At 31.9% G+C, this 18,777-nt stretch overlaps 2 protein-coding genes across 2 annotated transcripts; both read left to right on the forward strand.

Annotated features, from left to right (window-relative positions):
• Positions 1–3,101: 3,101 nt before the first annotated feature.
• LOC139426895 (putative serine/threonine-protein kinase DDB_G0284251) lies at positions 3,102–3,680 on the forward strand. Its single transcript, XM_071187026.1, has one exon. It carries the CDS (start codon positions 3,102–3,104, stop codon positions 3,678–3,680), a length of 579 nt encoding a protein of 192 aa, XP_071043127.1.
• A 192-nt stretch (positions 3,681–3,872) lies between these two features.
• On the forward strand, positions 3,873–6,676 carry LOC107451542 (uncharacterized). The gene is made up of 2 exons (XM_071187078.2): positions 3,873–4,255; positions 5,432–6,676. Exons 1-2 carry the CDS (start codon positions 4,136–4,138, stop codon positions 6,077–6,079), a joined length of 768 nt encoding a protein of 255 aa, XP_071043179.2. The 5' UTR covers positions 3,873–4,135; the 3' UTR covers positions 6,080–6,676.
• The last annotated feature ends 12,101 nt before the right edge of the window (positions 6,677–18,777 follow it).

Here is an 18,777-nt window from a genome sequence, read left to right on the forward strand (position 1 = left end):
ACATGCCTATGTAATATTTGAATGGCCTCTTTTAAAATTTCGCTTTTATTTAAAAATAAAAATTTTTCCAATTTTAGAGTTAAATTGTTTACGTGACAAAGTACTTAATGAATTATCTCGTTTTATCCAAAAGTCGGCAAAATATTTGATAATTCTCCTAACTACTTTGATTTTTTAAAGGACGCTAAGACTACTTGGTTTAGGAAATTGAACCCGTTAACACTCAGTAATCTCATTTAATTTTTTTTTAAAAATTGTTATTATCTAAAAAAAATCACAACTGATACCTAGCTCAATTATTTCCTCAATAGTTTTTTTTTTTTTTCATGAAAAAACAAAGGATTCGTATTGACCCTGATATATATGAGCAACACTAATCACTATTCGCAGTCTAGTTGTATCTCGTTTCAATTTAGTTGTGTCTCGCAGTCAGAAGTGTAATTTGGTGATTGGATTTTTGTTTCAAATAAGTTTTTGTGCGTATTATTCTTATGTATTTGTCTAGTTCTTATACTTCTGTATTTGCTTTATGTATTTCGTATTTTGTGTTGTATTCTCTTCCTGGACTTTGGCAAAATCTTTGGCGTACAGAGAGAACAATTTTAGACATTTGTCGTGCTCTCTCAAAAGAAAAGGTTTTGCTTTTATGACTTTCGGAGCTGGTACCCCCTGAAGACGTCAGCTTCGCTTGTCATATTTATTCATTTTTTCATTTTTCATTGTTTCTTTTATTAGCAGTCATGAAATTGTGATTGGTTTAAAAATGAAATAGTAACTAATACAAGAAAATATCTACTTAATTTAAATATTTCTGTACTACCAATATTGGCACAATAGCACTTTTCACATCACAGCAGTCTTTAATAAATGTTACTAAAAAGTTTATAAATAATAGTAAAATATTGTGTTAGGTTTTGAAAATAAACAAAAAAGTGTTAAAATCTTAGCAGTAGTACTTGAAGTAGTAGTTTTGTAAAGCGCTATAGCGGAAATAACAACCATTTTCTAACATGTTGTTAAAAAGTCTAATTTGAATGCAGCTAAAAATTCCAAAGTTGTAACAGTATTTTTGTGAAAATCATTTAAAAAAGTCTCAAAGTAACAATTTATTTTCTTTTGAGGTTGATATTTTTAAATGAATGATTGAGCTTGGTAGTGGTTTCTGCCAGCCATTCTTCAATATATTCACACATGAAATGATTAATGAGTTAAAAATAATGTAAAATTTTATTTAAAACTAAATAAAATGAGATTATTTTTCTTAAACATTACTTTTTTTAGTGTGGTATAAGCAGTTCCCGCAATGAATATAATACTTAAAAGAAACCATCTCTGGACAAATTGTCACCACAACGAAGAAAGAATATATTATATATCGACTTTTTCGAGCAAATAGAATCTGATTCACTGCGAAAGTGAAAGCAAAAAAATTCAATGAAGGATCCTGAAGAAGACAGTTTTCAAAACCAATAAAAGAATATTAAAGTAGTTGAAACTCATACAGTGCAAGAGAGTGATAAAATTTACGTTATTCAGCAATTTTGAAGGAAAAAAACTAACTAGCATTTTTTAATAAACTTTTATTACAACTTGTATAGATTTTTTAAAACAATGTTTACAATAGTCTCCACCTGATTACGTTTGGGTGACAGACATGTTTCAATTGGTGAAGATATTGCTGCAGATTGGCTCAATTGACTGCAGATTGACGCAATGTACTGCAGATTGACACAATTTACTGCAGATTGACTGCCAACCAGGCTGATAAATAGCTTAACATTCTAGTAAATTAATATTAAGCTATTGTTCACTATTGTGTGTGCAAGGGTGTGTTTGTTCAAATAGCCTAATATATTCATGTCTACATTTTCTTCACTCAAAATGCAGTCAGGAGAATCAACAAGTCCAATATGGAGTAGATGTGGATGTAGAAAGTCGTGTCCAGTTGCACATTAGTCTCTGCATGACCATCTGCACTCTGGTAACTTTCATTTAATTGATGTACCAGTTTTAAAAATAGTAAGAAATTTAAACAAACAGATTTGTCACAATCCCTGACAAAAAATTAAATTTTGGTAACACCATTAATTAAAGAGGAGAGTCATCTTTTCAGGCTTTCGAAATTTGTCAACCTTTCTTCCATTTCAAATTTGTATCGAACGAAGTTTTTTTCTTTTACATTTTTTTTAATATTTTAATGGCAAAAAAAGTGGATTAACATTGAAGTTTCCATTTGTTTAGTTCAATGAAAAGTCTTCTTGTTTTTCAAATGTTTGGACAATTTTTGCTGACACTTTTTTTTGAGGAACTGCCTGAATTATAAAGCAGGAAGATATGTACTGAGTTGAGGTAAAGGAGCACGCAGGGTGTGTCATAATCACCGCCCTGAATATATATATTTTCAATTATTGTTAAAAGTGAAATAGAAAAGAATATGTACCCATTACGGTTCGTATGAAATTTAGGAATCTTTTGATTACAGGGAGAAAAAAAAGAGTTAAGGAGATGATTATTCGAAACACTTGGAACTTTTAAAGGAATCAAACAGATTTTGATTTCTTTTTCAACCAGCTATCATCCCTAAGAATTCAAAAGACGATAGAGTTTTTTTATTTATTTATTTTTCCCTGCTTAACCATTATTGTGGAATTTTAAATAAATACATTGTGGGGTCATATCGAATTTCCCTGTTTAGTGAAACGTATTATTTATGGGTATTTAGAAACTACCGTTTAAAAAAACTTTGGTTTTCATTCAGTATTTTATAAGAAGAACTTCAACAATGTAAACTTTTGATTGAATATTTCATTAATTGTTTCCTAACAATCAGATGCAGATCTTTAAATTTTAACAATAAAAAATTTAAATCAAGAGTTCAGTGTATAAAAAATTTCATTATTGCTTAACAATTAAAATACGATGTAAGTACATGTTTAATAAATTATATTCATTGTTGAAAACTTGCAAAAATACTTTGTAAAATTTATTTTTGATCATTCTAACTTGTGCTTTCGTGATTGATTGTGCGCTTTAGAGTTCTTGCTTAACAGCAAATTAATTTGGAAAATTTTTCCTGCGCTTTGAGAAAGAAGTTTTGAGAAATGGGTGATCATTTTGATGAAAGTGATCATGATTTGGGTCAAGAAGAACCCATGCTCCCTGATTCATCAGGGCAGCGGTACCAACACAAAAGAGATGCCATGAAAGTTTTAGAGGCTAATCACTTCGTATTCATCGAAAAGCTTGGGTCTGGAGCTTTTGGTGACGTATACAAAATGATGGACTTCTCTGGCCAAGAAGTTGCTGTCAAAGTTGTATCTCTTGAAGTCACTAAAAAAAGTGAAATTGAAATTTGGCCAAAAATGCGTCATCCAAACATAATCCCCCTCCTGCAATATATTAGCTTCAGTAACCCTGATGTAGGAGTTTTTGTGATGCCCGTACACTGGGGCACTTTGAAGGATGTAGTTGTAGATCGGCACTTTTTGAGTCAAACATGTGCCCTAGACTGCCTCAAATCATGGCTTTACGACACTCTTTGTGGTTTAAACTATTTGCACTCTAATGAGGCATGTCACTTGGATTTAAAATCCGATAACATCTTGATATCGCAAGATTACAGAGCTGTCATATGTGACTTCTCTTGTCTTGCATCTGCTACGAAGGCAATACCAAGGTGAGCCCTTTAACATTTATTTAATATTGGTGAAAATGTATTGCCTAAAGCATTTTTAATTTTAAGATTAAATTCATGATTCTATTCAGTTTTTTTCAGTATTAGCAGATTATATTATTTTTAAATTATTATTATATTAATATAAAATAAATATATTATTATTTATTATATTATCAAAAGTGCAGTGAATCGAAAATATAATGTGTATTTCAATAATTGAACCGAAGTTTGTTAAAAATAAATTATCGAAGTATATTTTGTTGAAATTTTTATTAGTTTCACTAATTAGTTTCAAATCATAGATTTGTCCCGGGTTACTTTTCTCTCTGGGTGAGGATTTTACGTAATAATTTTATTTTGTTTTGCAGGGATGAACTTGGATTGCCACGTGTGTATAGACCTCCAGAAGCTTGCCTATCACTCGGGGGTGTGACAGAAGTTGATGGCAAGGCTTTTGACATGTGGGCGTATGGAGTGATGGTCTTGGAGCTGTTTACCAACAAAGCTCTGAGCAATGCCATAACCTGCGCCGGTAATTGGAACAGGGAAATTTATCCTTTCCTGTTCAACATTCTGCAGGTAAATATTTATATGTGTCTAGAACATTATTTAATTGGTTTTTAAGGTGGTAAATAATTATTTTTGGTAACTTAAGTAACATTCTACACCAAATTTGCTAAAACAAATTTTTCTACGATAAATTAACACCCAAAATAGGCTCAAAGTATAAAATTATAATTTGATCAATAATTCTGAAAATGATGGAAAAATTAGAAATTGAAAAAAAAATTAATAATAATATTTTTCCCATAAAAACTAGTTTTTTAAAATTTTCTTTTGTTTAAAACATAAACTTAATTTTATGGTGAGTATATTCGTTAGTAGTGCGATAGTTTTATTCAATATTTGATATGAATGATCTAATGTTACAAATATCAAATGTTGCACAGTTATTTAGTTTTTGTGTAGATACAGTGTGCCACAAAAATTTAGGTACGCTCAAAATTTATCGATACATTTCAAAATAATTTCGACTTTTTTTATACTGCAAATAAAATAAACAGGTATGAGAAGATTCAAAGTAAAATAATAGGTCAAAAATTAAATCCGACAAAAAAAGTTACAATTTACTTGCCCCAAAAATTTAGACACAGAACTCGATAAATTAAAAAGTTTTAACATTCCCAGCTTTAATTATGAATCTTTGAGGTTATATTAAAATTTTCATCATAATACCCAAGTCAAGACAGAATTCGGAGGTTAACAACTGCAAATAAGTTCATTTCATGAATTTTATTTTAAATACAACTCAAATTGAGTTACATGCAAAACTTCACACCGTGGTAAGAATTACAAATCACAATTATGGGAAAGGCGTATTATAGAGAAGATAGGAAAATTCGAAAATCAGCTTCAAAGCAAAATCATGCAACTAATGGCATCAAATTTCGACTGTTTTGATTGCTTTGAAAGAGATTTTCAAAATTCTTCATTTTTCATATATTTCTTTCATTTTTTTAAAGCTTTTTTACACCCAAATTCAAAAGTATGAAAAAAATAGAAATGAATACCGAATTTTTTAGATTTTTCTTAAATTTTCGTAAGAATGTTCTTTTGACTTTCACTTATTAAAGAAACGATTTAAAATGATTCTAAGATGCTCTTACGAAATTTCGCAGTCCAAATGTAATTTTAAAAAATTTTGTTTTATCTCTCGAAAATTCATTCATAATAAAATAAAATTGTATTTTTTAGGAGGATGTTTTCAAGAGCTTAATGCTTGGAATGTTTTCCGAGACGGGCATTGCAAATGGGCAAATAAGACTTGCCCTAAATTTTATTCACATCTTTTTGATGCCCGATCGACGGAAGAGGTGGAGTGCCGGAAAGGCAATTGACCACTGCTTCTTTGAAAGTGGTGGCCAGATTGGAGCAGGGCCAGATCTAAAATGGCAACATTTTGGTAGCGAGGAGAACCAATTGATTAGCATAGATAGAAATCACGGTGTGAAACGAGTTGCTGACGTTAGCGTAAAGGCCCTGCAAGCAAAAAAAGCTAACACTCAGTGGGAACAACCACTTGAAAAAAACCAACTCACAGAATGTGAGAATTGTAAAGTGCTAAAACGCAAAAATGCAGCATTGGAACAGGAAGTTCTTGAGCTAAAAAAGTTTTTGGAAATCGATGAATTTGCAAAAAATAAGAAACCTGTTCCGAAAAAGAGGGTCATTTCTGGAAGCACTCAAACCTCAAATCGTCCACAAATAATAGCTATTCAGGAGGATTTGCGTGAGCACATCTCAAATAATAACAGCGCACTTCAGAAGGACACGTTCATGAGTTGGCTGCGGAAAAAAATAAATGCTTGCAAAAACAGAATACTTCGATTTCATTTCAATTAATTAGAATATCAACTGAATAACAGAATCGAAGCATATCTGGAAATAGCCTACAAATTTTCACACAATATGTTCAGATATTCAAAGCAATAGAATGAAAGTTTTAACAGGAGTGTGCTGTCAGGGAGAGAAACCTGCCTTAAAATTTGTCTAAGAAAGACTCTCCTCGTTAAAATGAAAAAAAAGTTTGAAGAACAATATATCACGTCATACGCAAAGGCTGCAGTCTAATTGGTTATGAAAGACTAAATTACTTTTATAATAGAAGTGCCGGAGTAACCTCATATCACAAGCTCTGTTGCAAAGAGAATATGATGTAGCAGATTTTGAATGAGACTGCATGAGACTTAGTAGAAAACAAGCATTGAAACAAAGAAATTGAAATGAGAAAAAGTAACTAAATGAGAATGTATGGGACTGTGTAGTACTACTTCAGTAGACATGTTCTATATACAGTAGACTATCAAGATTGTGTGCTTCCAGATGCTTGATTCTCTTCATGAAGCATAGATAACTTAGCAGAGGTTAAACGAAGAATGTTTGAGAGACTTAGTAGTAGAAAATCTTTGCCAATAATAAAAAATAAAAAAAGGCTAAAAAAAAAAAGAGCTAAAAAGTAAAAACAAAAAAAAAGAGCTTAAAATAAAAACAAAAAAATACCATTTTTCATCAAACTCTGCAATGTTTAAAAAAAAAGTCATTGAAACAAAGCTAAAGCAATAAAAAAATATATATATATAAATAAAATTTAAAAAAATACCAAATGAGAATTGTTCTTTTGCCTTCACCAGACCATATATTGTGCAAAAAAAAAGCTAAAAAATACTAAAATAAGGAAAAAATTACTTTTTTTCTCTAGCAGACTACATATTGTGCAAAAATGACTTAATGAGAATGTATGAGACTGTGTATATAGATAAAAGAAACATTGGTCTTCAGTAGACGTGCTCTATGTTCAACGGACAATCCTATGTGTTCAGTACTCAGGAACGAAAATCCTACGCACAGTCTTTACAGAAATTTGTGCTGATTGTTGATGTCTCCAAATAATTTGATCCTCATCATATAGCTGAAATGACCTAGCAGAGGTTGAAAGAGAATATGTGGAACTGGGTAGAAAACAAACACTGGCCTTTACTAGAAATGTTCTATATCCAGCAGACTGTAAAGTGTGTTCATTATTTATGGAAGAAAATTCAGAATGTAGAAGATGAATATCCTTGTGGGAAGTATGGAGCAGCTTGATAAATGATTGACCAAACAGACATCTTTACAGAGAGACATTACAATTAGTTCTTGAACTTTAATGGAAGAAAAAACACACTGAATCTAACATTAAGATTTGTCAAATGTTTTATAATTTGCTGAAACAAACGTAAAGTGATTTAAAATATTGGTTCAATCATTCATGTCAAAAAAAAAAATTTAAAGTTGGAAATAAAAAAAAAAAAACCTAAATTGATGTGTCTAGAGTAGTTTTTTTCTTAATAAAACCAATTTTGATTGTTTCAATTCATATTTAGTGTTAAAATACCTTCAAACTATCATTTTTAATACAAATTTTTTTACTGGATAGTTAATTTTTTACAGGTAATAAAAGCCTACAAAAACCTTAAAAAAAATCTTCACAAATGCTGTAAATAAAATTGGAACAAGCTTAAGTCAAAAACACCTTTATAAAACAGATTTTATGAAAATTTATTGCTTTAACGATAGCTTGTTCTAAATCTTTTGTGAAGATTTTTTAAATGTTTTTGTGCAGCGATTCTTTTTTTTATTTTGAATGCCCTTTTCGGAACACCAGAATGGAGTTATTGATGGGCTAATTATTTTTAAAAACTGTATTAGTACTTGGTTTTGTTATGATCATAATTTGTATCATCAAATAGAAATAAGCTTCAATTGAAATTTAAAAATCTTTCCGACTACTTAAACTAAGTTCAATGGTACAACAGAGCAAGGAGAGCCAAGTCCAACTGTACCTTTCCAAGTTCACTTGACCTTAGGCTCAAGGGGGCAGGAGCAGACATTTCGATTAGATGACCAAACCCCCATGCGTTTACCCTCCATTCAATGGAGGTAAACAAATGTTCACCCTCAATGTTTAAAAAAAAATGTTTAAAATACAAAAGTTTACCCTCCATTTATGCTTGGTACTCATTTTATAGACTAACTGAAGAGATGAAAGGCTAAGTCAACCTTGCCAGTTTCATTCAAACTACCTAGAGGGATGATACGACAATAAAAGTTATAAATGTTCTCTAAATAGTGAATGCAACATTTTTTGCCGATTTATCGCCATTCAATTCGACTATAAAAAATTAATATTACAAAACTGGAAAAAAATGAATAAAATAAACTCAACTAAACTCAGTGGCGCGACAGCCTTAGAGGGCCAAGGCCTACTGTGCCCATCTCAGTTTTCCTTACCTTGAGCTCGGGGGTGCAGGAGCAGATGTTCGGGTCAGGTGGTCAGCCGAACGCGGGACCCCCAGTGTTTAGTTTCCAAGCATGCTTGGTACTCATTTATAGACCCACTGAAGGGATGAAAGGCTGAGTCACCTTACCCGCCCCGAGGATCGAACCAGGGACCTGTGGAATGACAGCGCGAAGCTCTACCACTCAGTCACCGGGCGTTTAAAAGCCGATTAATTCAAATTGTTTAACTTTATATAAAATTTATTTCTTGATATTCTTTATCCATTTTATCTTCAGTAGATTTTGATCTACTGAAGATCTACAGAGTAGATTTTAATCTTTAAGAAATCATTTGGAATTGAAAAAAGCGTCCAAATGTGAATGAAAATTAAAGTACAAAATAAAAATTAATAATATACAAACGCCAATGTTAGCATTTTTATGAATTCTGATAACATAAATAGCACTTATTACTCTATATTTAATATTGTATATACAAGTCCCGCAGTGGACTGATCGTTAAGACACGGTTCTCATCAGATCATCGAAGTCAAGCATCACTGGCTGCAGTCAGTGTGCGGGTGGGTGATCCACTTGGATCAATCTGCGTAGGGACCGAGTGTGTGCGGTATTGGTCCTCGTTAAACTGTGCTACCGTAAAGTGCTCGACTTCGCGTGCAGGCCGTTGGGTTACCGAAGCGGGGGTGCCATCCCCTCTGCAGAGGATCAAAAAATTGTGATGGCACGTCTTCGGATCATCCTCAGGGATGTTTCCCAGACCGTCGCCAATAGCCCATTGTGCAGCTCTAGTGCGAGTTAAATCAACAACAACAACAAGTATACTTATACTACTCTACTTATTAATATATAATACATAAATATACTAATATTGGTATAAAAGTTCTAACTTTTTTGAAGATAACTGCGTATTTTATTTTCGATCCTTGTGTACATACAAGCGCAAGTTAACTAATTACTTTGGAATATAGTTTAAGAGTAATTCTTTTACTTCATGCATTAAACACTTTCAAATATTCATAACTATTGGTAAGAATTAAGTGAAGCTTTCTGTACTATCACTAGCGTTTTAAATTTAAATTGTACTTATCTACTGTGATATGTTTATTACGGGAGATGTTCTTCATATTGTTCAATGACATACTTTATTTCATATAATATTAGTCATATTTAGTCAGTCAGTCATTAATCAGTTAACATTCTACTTTTGTATCTTGTATTTTTCAGAATTGTGTCTTCCTGATATACTGCTGATGGGGAGCTAAAACTGCACAAGATGAGAAGTTTCGAATAAAGCATCAGGTGAGTTTCTTAAAAACGGAACTATTTTAAGATGTTAATGAATATTTCGGACACAAAGATTTTTTCAATTATGTTGCTGCCAACTTTCAATTAAACATTGATGGCTGAATTTTGAAACCAAGAGTTGACTGGTGTATACGAATTCTGCTACTCGCAGCAACCACAGTGCTGACGTAAAATATCCTGAGTCGTAGACGGATCGTGGGTTAAAATCTTCATACCGTTGGGCTAACCGTGGGAGGCTTTCAGGGTTTCCTCTCCATGTAACGCAAATACGGGTTAGTTGAAACAAAATTCCTCCATGAAGGCTAGTTTGATCCAGGAGTTCCCTTGCCTTCTGGTTTCGTTTCAAATGTGGAAGCTTATGGAGCTGAACAGTAATAGTCGTAAACCCAGAAATTAATCTGCGTCCAACCCCTCTTGTACAATAAAATAAATTTGGATAAAGACTTGTATTTTTGAACTAAAACAAACCTGTTTTCTAAGCATCGAGAGTTTTCGAGAATACAGGCTTACGTGGTTCCTTTTTATTACTGTCTGAACTTCTGTATAAATCGTGTATAATCTGAATAAATGTGTAATACTTGCAATTTGGTTTTTAGTCCTTTTCGTAGGCTTTCATTTTTCAAGGACAGATTACACAAGCCTGCGAAATTGAACTTTTTTAAAAATACAAGAGAAGTTATTGTTGATTTATATGTTATTTGATGTGCTGATTTTGAAAATGACCTTCATTTTCCCCAATCACATCAGGATTTTTTATAAAATCGATATTAATGTTTTTACTGAAATCCTATTTGGAAAGGAATTCTCTCAAATAATTTTGCATGCACTATCCGGTAACTGTTCTCTTCATTCATTTTGATCTATGTAAAAATTTAATCTTGTGAAAGAAAATTGATTTTTGAGCTATCAACTGATTTTTTATAGGTTAAAATGAATAAAAAATACTGTTACCAGACAGCAGAAGTCACCTCTGGTCAAGAGAAAAGCAATAAGTTCCCTGTGTTCAAACTTTTTACATCAGTTTCTAGAAGAAAATCACCAACATACTATTTCAATTTGTTTTAATTGAGATAACTTACGTAAAATTGACGATTAACCAAGAATAACAAATATTGTGTATGTGTATGAGAAAGTTAGAAACAAAAACAAAACAAGCAACAAAAAAAAGAAGAAAAAAAAGAGAAAAGTTTCTATTTAAGTATATACTCGTTTTTCTCTGAAACTTATTTTTGATGATCTTCTTTCATGCTTAATCTCAGGTTTATCCCGAGCTATCATCCAACAGTAGTCAGTGAACATGTTCTTGTCCCATCTTCCTTGACATTTACCCTAAATATCTCTGATATCTTGATGGAACCTTTCCCCTTGTTCTTCGCTTACTGCTCCTAAATTTTCAGGGAAAAAGTCCACACGTGAGTGAAGGAAATGCATTTTTACACTCATGGAGCAACCCAACGTTTTAAATATGTCCAGCATTTTCATTACAATTTCCTTATAATCAGGATCCTTGTAATTACCCAGAAATTTACTGACGACATCTTTGAAAGCAACCCAAGCTTCTATTTCCGTTTCTGTAATGTTAGTCTCAAATTCTTTATCCTTTATGAGTTTGCGGATATCTGGACCAACAAATATTCCTTCTTTCAACTTAGCTTGGGATAAACCTGGAAACTTTTTGCACAGGTATTTGAAACAAATGCCATCTCTTGGAACAGCCTTGACAGACTGCTTCATTACACCTAATTTTATTTGTAGCGGAAGTAACAATACTTTTTTCGGATCAACTAAGCTGTTTCGAATAACGTTCTTGGTGCCTGGGTCAACATTTTGTCTTTTTGGCCATTCTTTTATGACCCAATGTTGAGTCTTGTCACGGCTGTCCCACTCACAAATGAAACATGGGTACTTTATAAATCCCCCTTGTTAACCAAGAAGCATGGAGATAACTTTCAAATCACCGCAAATGGTCCAACTGTGGTCTATATATTTTATTTTGTTCAGGACGAGAGCCAGGTTTAGATATTAGTCTTTGATTTTTTCGGCTATACCCACGAACATGGCAGGAACAAAAATAACAATCATCAAAGTGGTTTTGGGGCTCTCTCCACGTCATAGGAATTCCAAATCTTAAGGCTGTCTTCTTTCCTTGATGCCATAAGCGTACATGATTGAGACACTGCCCATAAACTTTATGAGGTGCCCAAAATTTGTCCTGATCTCCGAGTTTCATGTCAAAATATGCGAGATAAAGTTGTCTTACATAGTCTGTAATGCTCCTCATGAGATTTTTAACTACACTATATTCGCCGCATGTATAACAAAAGTCATCTGGGAAATTTTCACAATGTCTTGAACTCAAAGCCATGTTTCACGAAACGCACAGAAAAAAGCAAACTTTAAAATGGCTCCCTATAACGCTTATTGCTAGTGTTTCTGAGAGGTCAGCGGACCTAGATAAGGATTCTCGCGACGCTATTGGTAGAGAGAGATTATTACAGAGAGAGGGCTGGTGACAGGAAGTAGTGATAGAGGGGTACTTTCATAGATTTGACCAAAGTAGAATGCTGGTCCATCGAAAAGGGAAGAAAGTCAAAAATGAAAACTTTTTTATGGTAAATGTTCATAAAAATTCCAGTAAAATTGAATTTTTATAAAAAACGTGACGTGATGGACATTTTTCATTATTATTTTCCATTTCAGCACCAAAAAATACATTAAGTTCAGCTATCAGACCCCTTGTATTTTTTTCATCGCAGGCCTGTGTTATTAAAGGTTGTATTTAAGTTACCCAGTAAGGATACATAATCAAACTTTGATAATCTATATTATATAAAACGCTAATACGTACGTATGTATCAATAAAACCGATGATACTTCTTTTCTCGCGCTGGCAACAGTTTTCATTTTTAATTGATTGGATTCGGCGCGCAAGAGCACGTAGTGAGTATCATATGGCTAATCCATGTTATATAAAACGCTAATACGCTTTAATTGATAGGCTTCGGCGCGCAAGAGCACGTAGTGAGAATCATATGTCTAATCGGGTGAATTCTCACCGAATTATCAAAAAATTTCTCACAAAATTATCTTCATCGAAGCCGATGCTTTACATCAAGCTTTCAGTACTATTTCATATTGTTTTACAACACATGGTTTTAGCCCTCTGGTGGGAAAGACTTTAAAACAAAACTTACAACAGTTACTTTTCGCAACAACTGAAATTTAGAATAGTGTGATTAAGAAAAATATGTGAACTGTTTGCAATTTCAAATTAATATTGAAATGCACAGGCTTAGAATTTTCTACAGTGCAAAGTTTTCGGAACTTCAGTGTTCAAAAAAGTATACAAAAGCTAGACGTTAAGAACGTATTCAATGAGTGAGCAAAGCGAGCATCGGATTGCGAAGCAATCCGAAATGAACTGCGTAAGCAGTTCCGGGGGTTGGCGAGCGCGAGCGAGCAGGGGGCGAAGCCTCCTAGTTTAATGTTATTTTTCTTCAGATTAAACAGATTTCGGAGGTCTTCCATGTTAACAAGATTCTTACTCCAACTCTAGCTTGAACATTTTGTGAACGGCTCGAAAAATGTTTCTGTAGTATCTGTTTCAATGCTGTACAGTGCGCGCAAAATAAACGATATCACATTGAGTAACTTTTCGTTCCAATGATCGGATTTTCACAAACTGGGTGCAAATCCTAATTGTTATAAAGAATAACTTCAATAGCTAGCTATAATGAATAACTATAAGTATTTATGTCCGATTCTGTAGCTGAATCCCTAATTCTCGTATCTGAGGCTGCCCGTTTCAGCCGTTACGATGGGCTTTTGATTAGTAAAAATCTAATTGTTAGAAAAATATATTCAGGGCTTTATTTTCTTTACTGTCTACACTTTTTTGTACTTAGTGAAATTACAAGTAACCATTTAAGTTCCAATTTTGTCTTAAATGCTACTAGTAACGTCCATTGGCATCAAATACAGAGATCTAGCTAAAATTTAAACAATATAGCTAGTCAAATTTTTATTGGTAATAAGGTTTTTTGGCAGCATAAAGGAAAATGGCAAATTTAATGGACACAAGGTACAGAATAACAGTTGAAAATTAATTTCTACTCACTTAGGTATTTGAATTGAGATCAGTGATAAGTTTTGTTTGACGATAATTTTATACAGTTGAAAGGAAACCATTGAGACTTGACTTATCAACAGGCATTGAAATCCAGTGGAATTTTCCGGAAAGGCAATTGACCACTGCTTCTTTGAAAGTGGTGGTCAAATAGGAAGAGGGCCAGATCAAAAATGGCAAAATTTTGGTAGCGAGGAGAACCAAGTGATTAGTATAGATAGAAATCACGGTGTGAAACGAGTTGCTGACGTTAGCTTAAAGGCCCTGCAAGCAAAAAAAGCTAACACTCAGTGGAAACAACCACTTGAAAAAAACCAGCTCATAGAATGTGAGAATTGTAAAGTGCTAAAACGTAAAAATGCAGCATTGGAACAGGAAGTTTTTGAGCTAAAAAAGTTTTTGGAAACCGATGAATTTGCAAAAAATAAGAAACCTGTTCCGAAAAAGAGGGTTATTTCTGGAAGCACTCAAACCTCAAATCGTCCACAAATAATAGCTATTCAGGAGGGTTTGCGTGAGCACACATCAAATAATAACAGCGCACTTCAGAAGGACACGTTCATGAGTTGACTGCGAAAAAAAATAAATGCTTGCAAAAACAGAATACTTCGATTTCATTTTAATTAATTAGAATATCAACTATATAACAGAATCGAAGCTTACATGAAAGTAGCCTATAGATTTTCACCTAATGTGCTCAGATATGCGACGCAATAGAATGAAAGTTTTAAGAGAAGTGTACTGTCAAGGAAAGAAACCTGCCTTAAAATTTGTGTAAGAAAGACTCTCCTCAGTAAAGGGAAGAAGAAAAAAGTTTTAAGAGCAATATATTACGTCATACACAAAGGCTGTTGACTGATAGGTTATGAAGGACTAAATGGCTTTTATAATAGAAGTGCCAGAGTTACCTCATATCCCGAGCTCTGTTGCAAAGAAAATATGTGGTAGCAGATTTTGAATGCGAATGCGTAGGATTTTGTAGAAAACAAACATTGAAGCAAAGAAATTGAAATGAGAAAAAAAAACTGACCCATTGAGAATGTATGGGACTTTTCAGCACTTTTTTCATCAAACTATGCATTGTGTAAAAAAAAAAAAAAAAAAAAAAAAAAAAAAAAAAAAAAAAAAAAACTCAAGAAATGCTAAAGCAAAAATCAAAAATAATAATAATAATAATAAATAAATAAATATGTAAGTAAAATTTAAAAAATATCAAGTGAGATTTGTTCTTCTGCATCTAGCAAACAATATATGATGCAAAAAAAAAAACTGAAGCAAAAATAAGTAAATATACATGTAAAATTAAAAAAGATACCAAATGAGAATTGTTCTTTAGCTTTTAGCAAACTATATATAGTGCAAAAATGACCTAATGAGAATATATGAGTGTATGCATTGCAGATAATAATAATAAAAAATAAAAAATAGAAAAATAAAAAGAAAAAACATAGTTCTTCAGAAGACGTGCTCTATGTCCAAAGGACTGTCATATGTGTTCAGTACTCTGTGCTTGACGATTGTAGATGTTTCAAAATAATTGGATCCTCATCATAAAGCAGAAATAACCTAGCAGAGATTGAGAGAGAATATGCGGGACTTGGCAGAAAAACAATCATTGGTCTTTGGCAGTCGTGTTTCATATCCAGCAGACAATCAATTGCGTTCAGTACTTAGGAACGAAAATTCAATTTATAACAATCTTTACACAGAGCTGCTCAATGGACACGGTTGGGCATTTCAGAATAACTTGTAACCTTATAATGAAAAACGGACGAAGCAGAGGTTGGATTAAAATATGTGAGACTATGTGTTCAGTAATTATGGAAGAAAATTCTATGCGTAGAAGGAGAATATCCTTATCAGAAGTATGACGCAAAAATAATTGAACAAACAGACATCTTTACAGAGAGACATTACAATTAGTTCTTGAATTTTAATAGAAGGAAAAACACACTGAATCTAACATTAAGTTCTGTGAAATGTCTCATAATTTGTTAAAAAAGAAGAAAAAAAATGCATAGCAATGTAGAATTTCAGTTTTGCCATTCATGTAACAAAAAATTTACAGTTGTAAATAATAAAAATAAAAAAAAATAAAAACCTCAATTGATGTGTCTAGAGTAATTTTTTTAATGAGGTCTCCTCTATTACAATTTCTTATGGTTTTAAAAAATAAGAAAATGTCATTAAAAAAAACGGAGCATCTTGGGTAAGTTTGCTAAAACAAAGGCAGCAGCTTTTCAGTAGATAAATTGCCTAAATAAACAATGCAGTCATATTTGGTGTTAAAATACCTTCAAACTATCATTTTGAATATTTTAATTTTTTGCTGGTTGAAGCTATTTTAAAAAAAGCCTTCAAAAAAAATCTTAACAAATGCGTAAGAATGCGCAAGCTTTCCTTAAGTCAAAAAAAAAAAAAGAAGAAAAAAACTTTGTAAAAGATGCAGCTTAGATTCAAGTAGAGAAAGCCTTAAAGAAATCATCATTTATGAAAACTGCAGATTTTGTAAAGGTAAATCATCTGCAGAAAATCTGCAATTTATTTAAGGATTAAAAAACATTTTTCAAAGCTGCACTTTTTGGGAAGGTTTTCTATATCTTAATCTAAGCTGCAGATTTTATGAAAGTTTGTTACTTTAAGGAAAGCTTGTTCAACATCGCGAAATTGTTTTGCGAAGGTTTTTATAAAGGTTTTGCGCAGATTTTTAATTTATATTTTGGATGCCCTTTTTGGAACACCGGAATACAGTTATAAAGCGCATAATTTTTTTTAAGAAAAACAATATTAGTACTTTGTTTTGCTATGATCATAACTTATATCACCGAATAGAATTAAGCTTTAATCGAAATTTAAATTTCTTCGAAATTTTCTCATTACACCAAAAATAAAGTTCTTCAGAGTTGTTTCTTTTGTCAAAAACTGTTAGATAAATTTTGATGGATCATTTAAGAAACAATTTTAAATTGTATTGTCTTTAGTTTAAATATGAACTTACTAGATAGTTGGAAAGTGGTCCAAGTCTCTAAGTTCTGTTTGACTGCAAATTTCCCGATTGTAGCGTTCATATAGTTATTGAAACTTTGCCATCCAATATGGAGCATTGGTTAAAATATACACAGCCTTGCTTGACCGATCTTACTTGGATCGATTACACTGGAGAACAATTTTATCTTCTTCTGTTGCATGTGATTTTTAATTTTCAAACGGATCTTAGATATTTTTCGCAACGCTGATTTCAAATCTGTAATCGGCTGATAATACATTTCAATTTATGATGCGATATGTTAAGGACCTGTGTTTTTTGTCTTACGTGCTATTTTCAAACGAAGGAACTAGTGTATGTTTATGTACATAAACCTATGTGTTCTTAATTAACAAGAACATATAAGCTATTGCAGTACATTCAAACAAAAACAAAAAATATTATTTTGAAAAATCTTTAGCTTTCTGAACGAAACTAATTTCAAATTCGCCCATCCGAATAAAGTAAAGTCAAATACTTGCAAAAATTTTAATTTTTTTTTAAATGAAACTGTTAGATTTATTTATGGCAAATATTTAATTTCTACTTTGAGTATTTCTTTAAATGCATCAATGCATCATTTAATTATAAAACTTTAATAACATTTTCTACATCATCATTTTATTTGGAATTTGTACCCCATTTCACAAACGTCTTTAGAATTTAATAAGTTAAAATATAAATCTCTTCTTGAAGAACAAATGGCACTGTAAGACTGTTATTGATTAAAAGAAATATTTAAAAAAAATCACTCTTCATCTAAAATATTTTCTAAGTAGGAATTATTTTTTTATTTTTTTTATTTAGCGTATTTCAATGCTAAGAAACTCATTTTTAAAATCGGGATTCCGCCAAAAGAACTGATGCACTTATTAATGGCATTTAGCTTTGAAATGCTATGTAAAGTAACGCCTACTAAGTAACGCCCATGAGCGATGTGTGCACGCCAAACAGTATGTACCATATAAGGCAGTACTTTTACTTTCGTTACTTGTACCGCCGGTACGAGTAAAAAGTACGTACTTTTACTTGTACTTCGTTACTTTTTAAATTTAGTACTTTTACTTGTACTTTCGTTACTTTTTTAGGGAAAAAGTACAAGTATTTGTATCGGAAATGTCGAATGAAATCGTTACTTTTTTCTAAAACTCGGTAAGCTTTCTAAAAAAAAAATGCTTTCGAAATGCAATTATTTTGCAAAATGAATAAAAATATTAATTACCAAGTTATTTTCATTCATTTTCGAGTTTTATGCATTTGTTTAATACATTTTAAATAAAAAAATATTGGATTTTGTTATTACGTTTTTCAATTTTCTTTTTGAACTCACTAATAATACAATTTTTGTCTTAATACATTTTTTACTAAATACATTTTTACCTAGTATATTTTTTACTAAAATTATGTTTATGCCCGACCTTGTCAAACAATGCCCAGTCAAATCTCTAAGAACTTCAGAACTATTTGTGCTACTGAAAACTATTATAATTACTATTTTAATTCTTGAAAACTCGAAGGTATTAATTTAGCCGCTGATACTAAAATTCGTTTACAAATTTTAATTATTCCGTTAGGCAGAAATGTTCGGAAAATGGTTTTCTTGCATAACTTCAGCATTAGCCATTGTTACAAATAAAACTGTAGACTGTTCTGCTTCAACTTATACTGCACATTCAATTATTTTTTACTAGCTCAAAGATCACAAAGCTTTCTGAAACCCCGTGTTTGCTTTGTTTATGTTTGTGCTTTTAAAACGCGTTTCTATAAAGTAAAACAATTTTAAATCAATGGTAATTTAAATAAACA

The sequence above is a fragment of the Parasteatoda tepidariorum genome, chromosome 9, assembly GCF_982258835.1.
Source record: "Parasteatoda tepidariorum strain Cologne lab strain chromosome 9, Ptep-v5.0, whole genome shotgun sequence".
Taxonomy (NCBI): domain Eukaryota; kingdom Metazoa; phylum Arthropoda; class Arachnida; order Araneae; family Theridiidae; genus Parasteatoda; species Parasteatoda tepidariorum.

Bases quoted from the DNA above. Each gene is read 5' to 3' on its own strand.
- LOC139426895 (XM_071187026.1), top strand. From the start codon at position 3,102: ATGGGTGATCATTTTGATGAAAGTGATCATGATTTGGGTCAAGAAGAA.
- LOC107451542 (XM_071187078.2), top strand. From the start codon at position 4,136: ATGTGGGCGTATGGAGTGATGGTCTTGGAGCTGTTTACCAACAAAGCT. The intron at 4,256-5,431 runs GTAAATATTTAT...TGTATTTTTTAG, and splicing joins TCCTGTTCAACATTCTGCAG to GAGGATGTTTTCAAGAGCTT.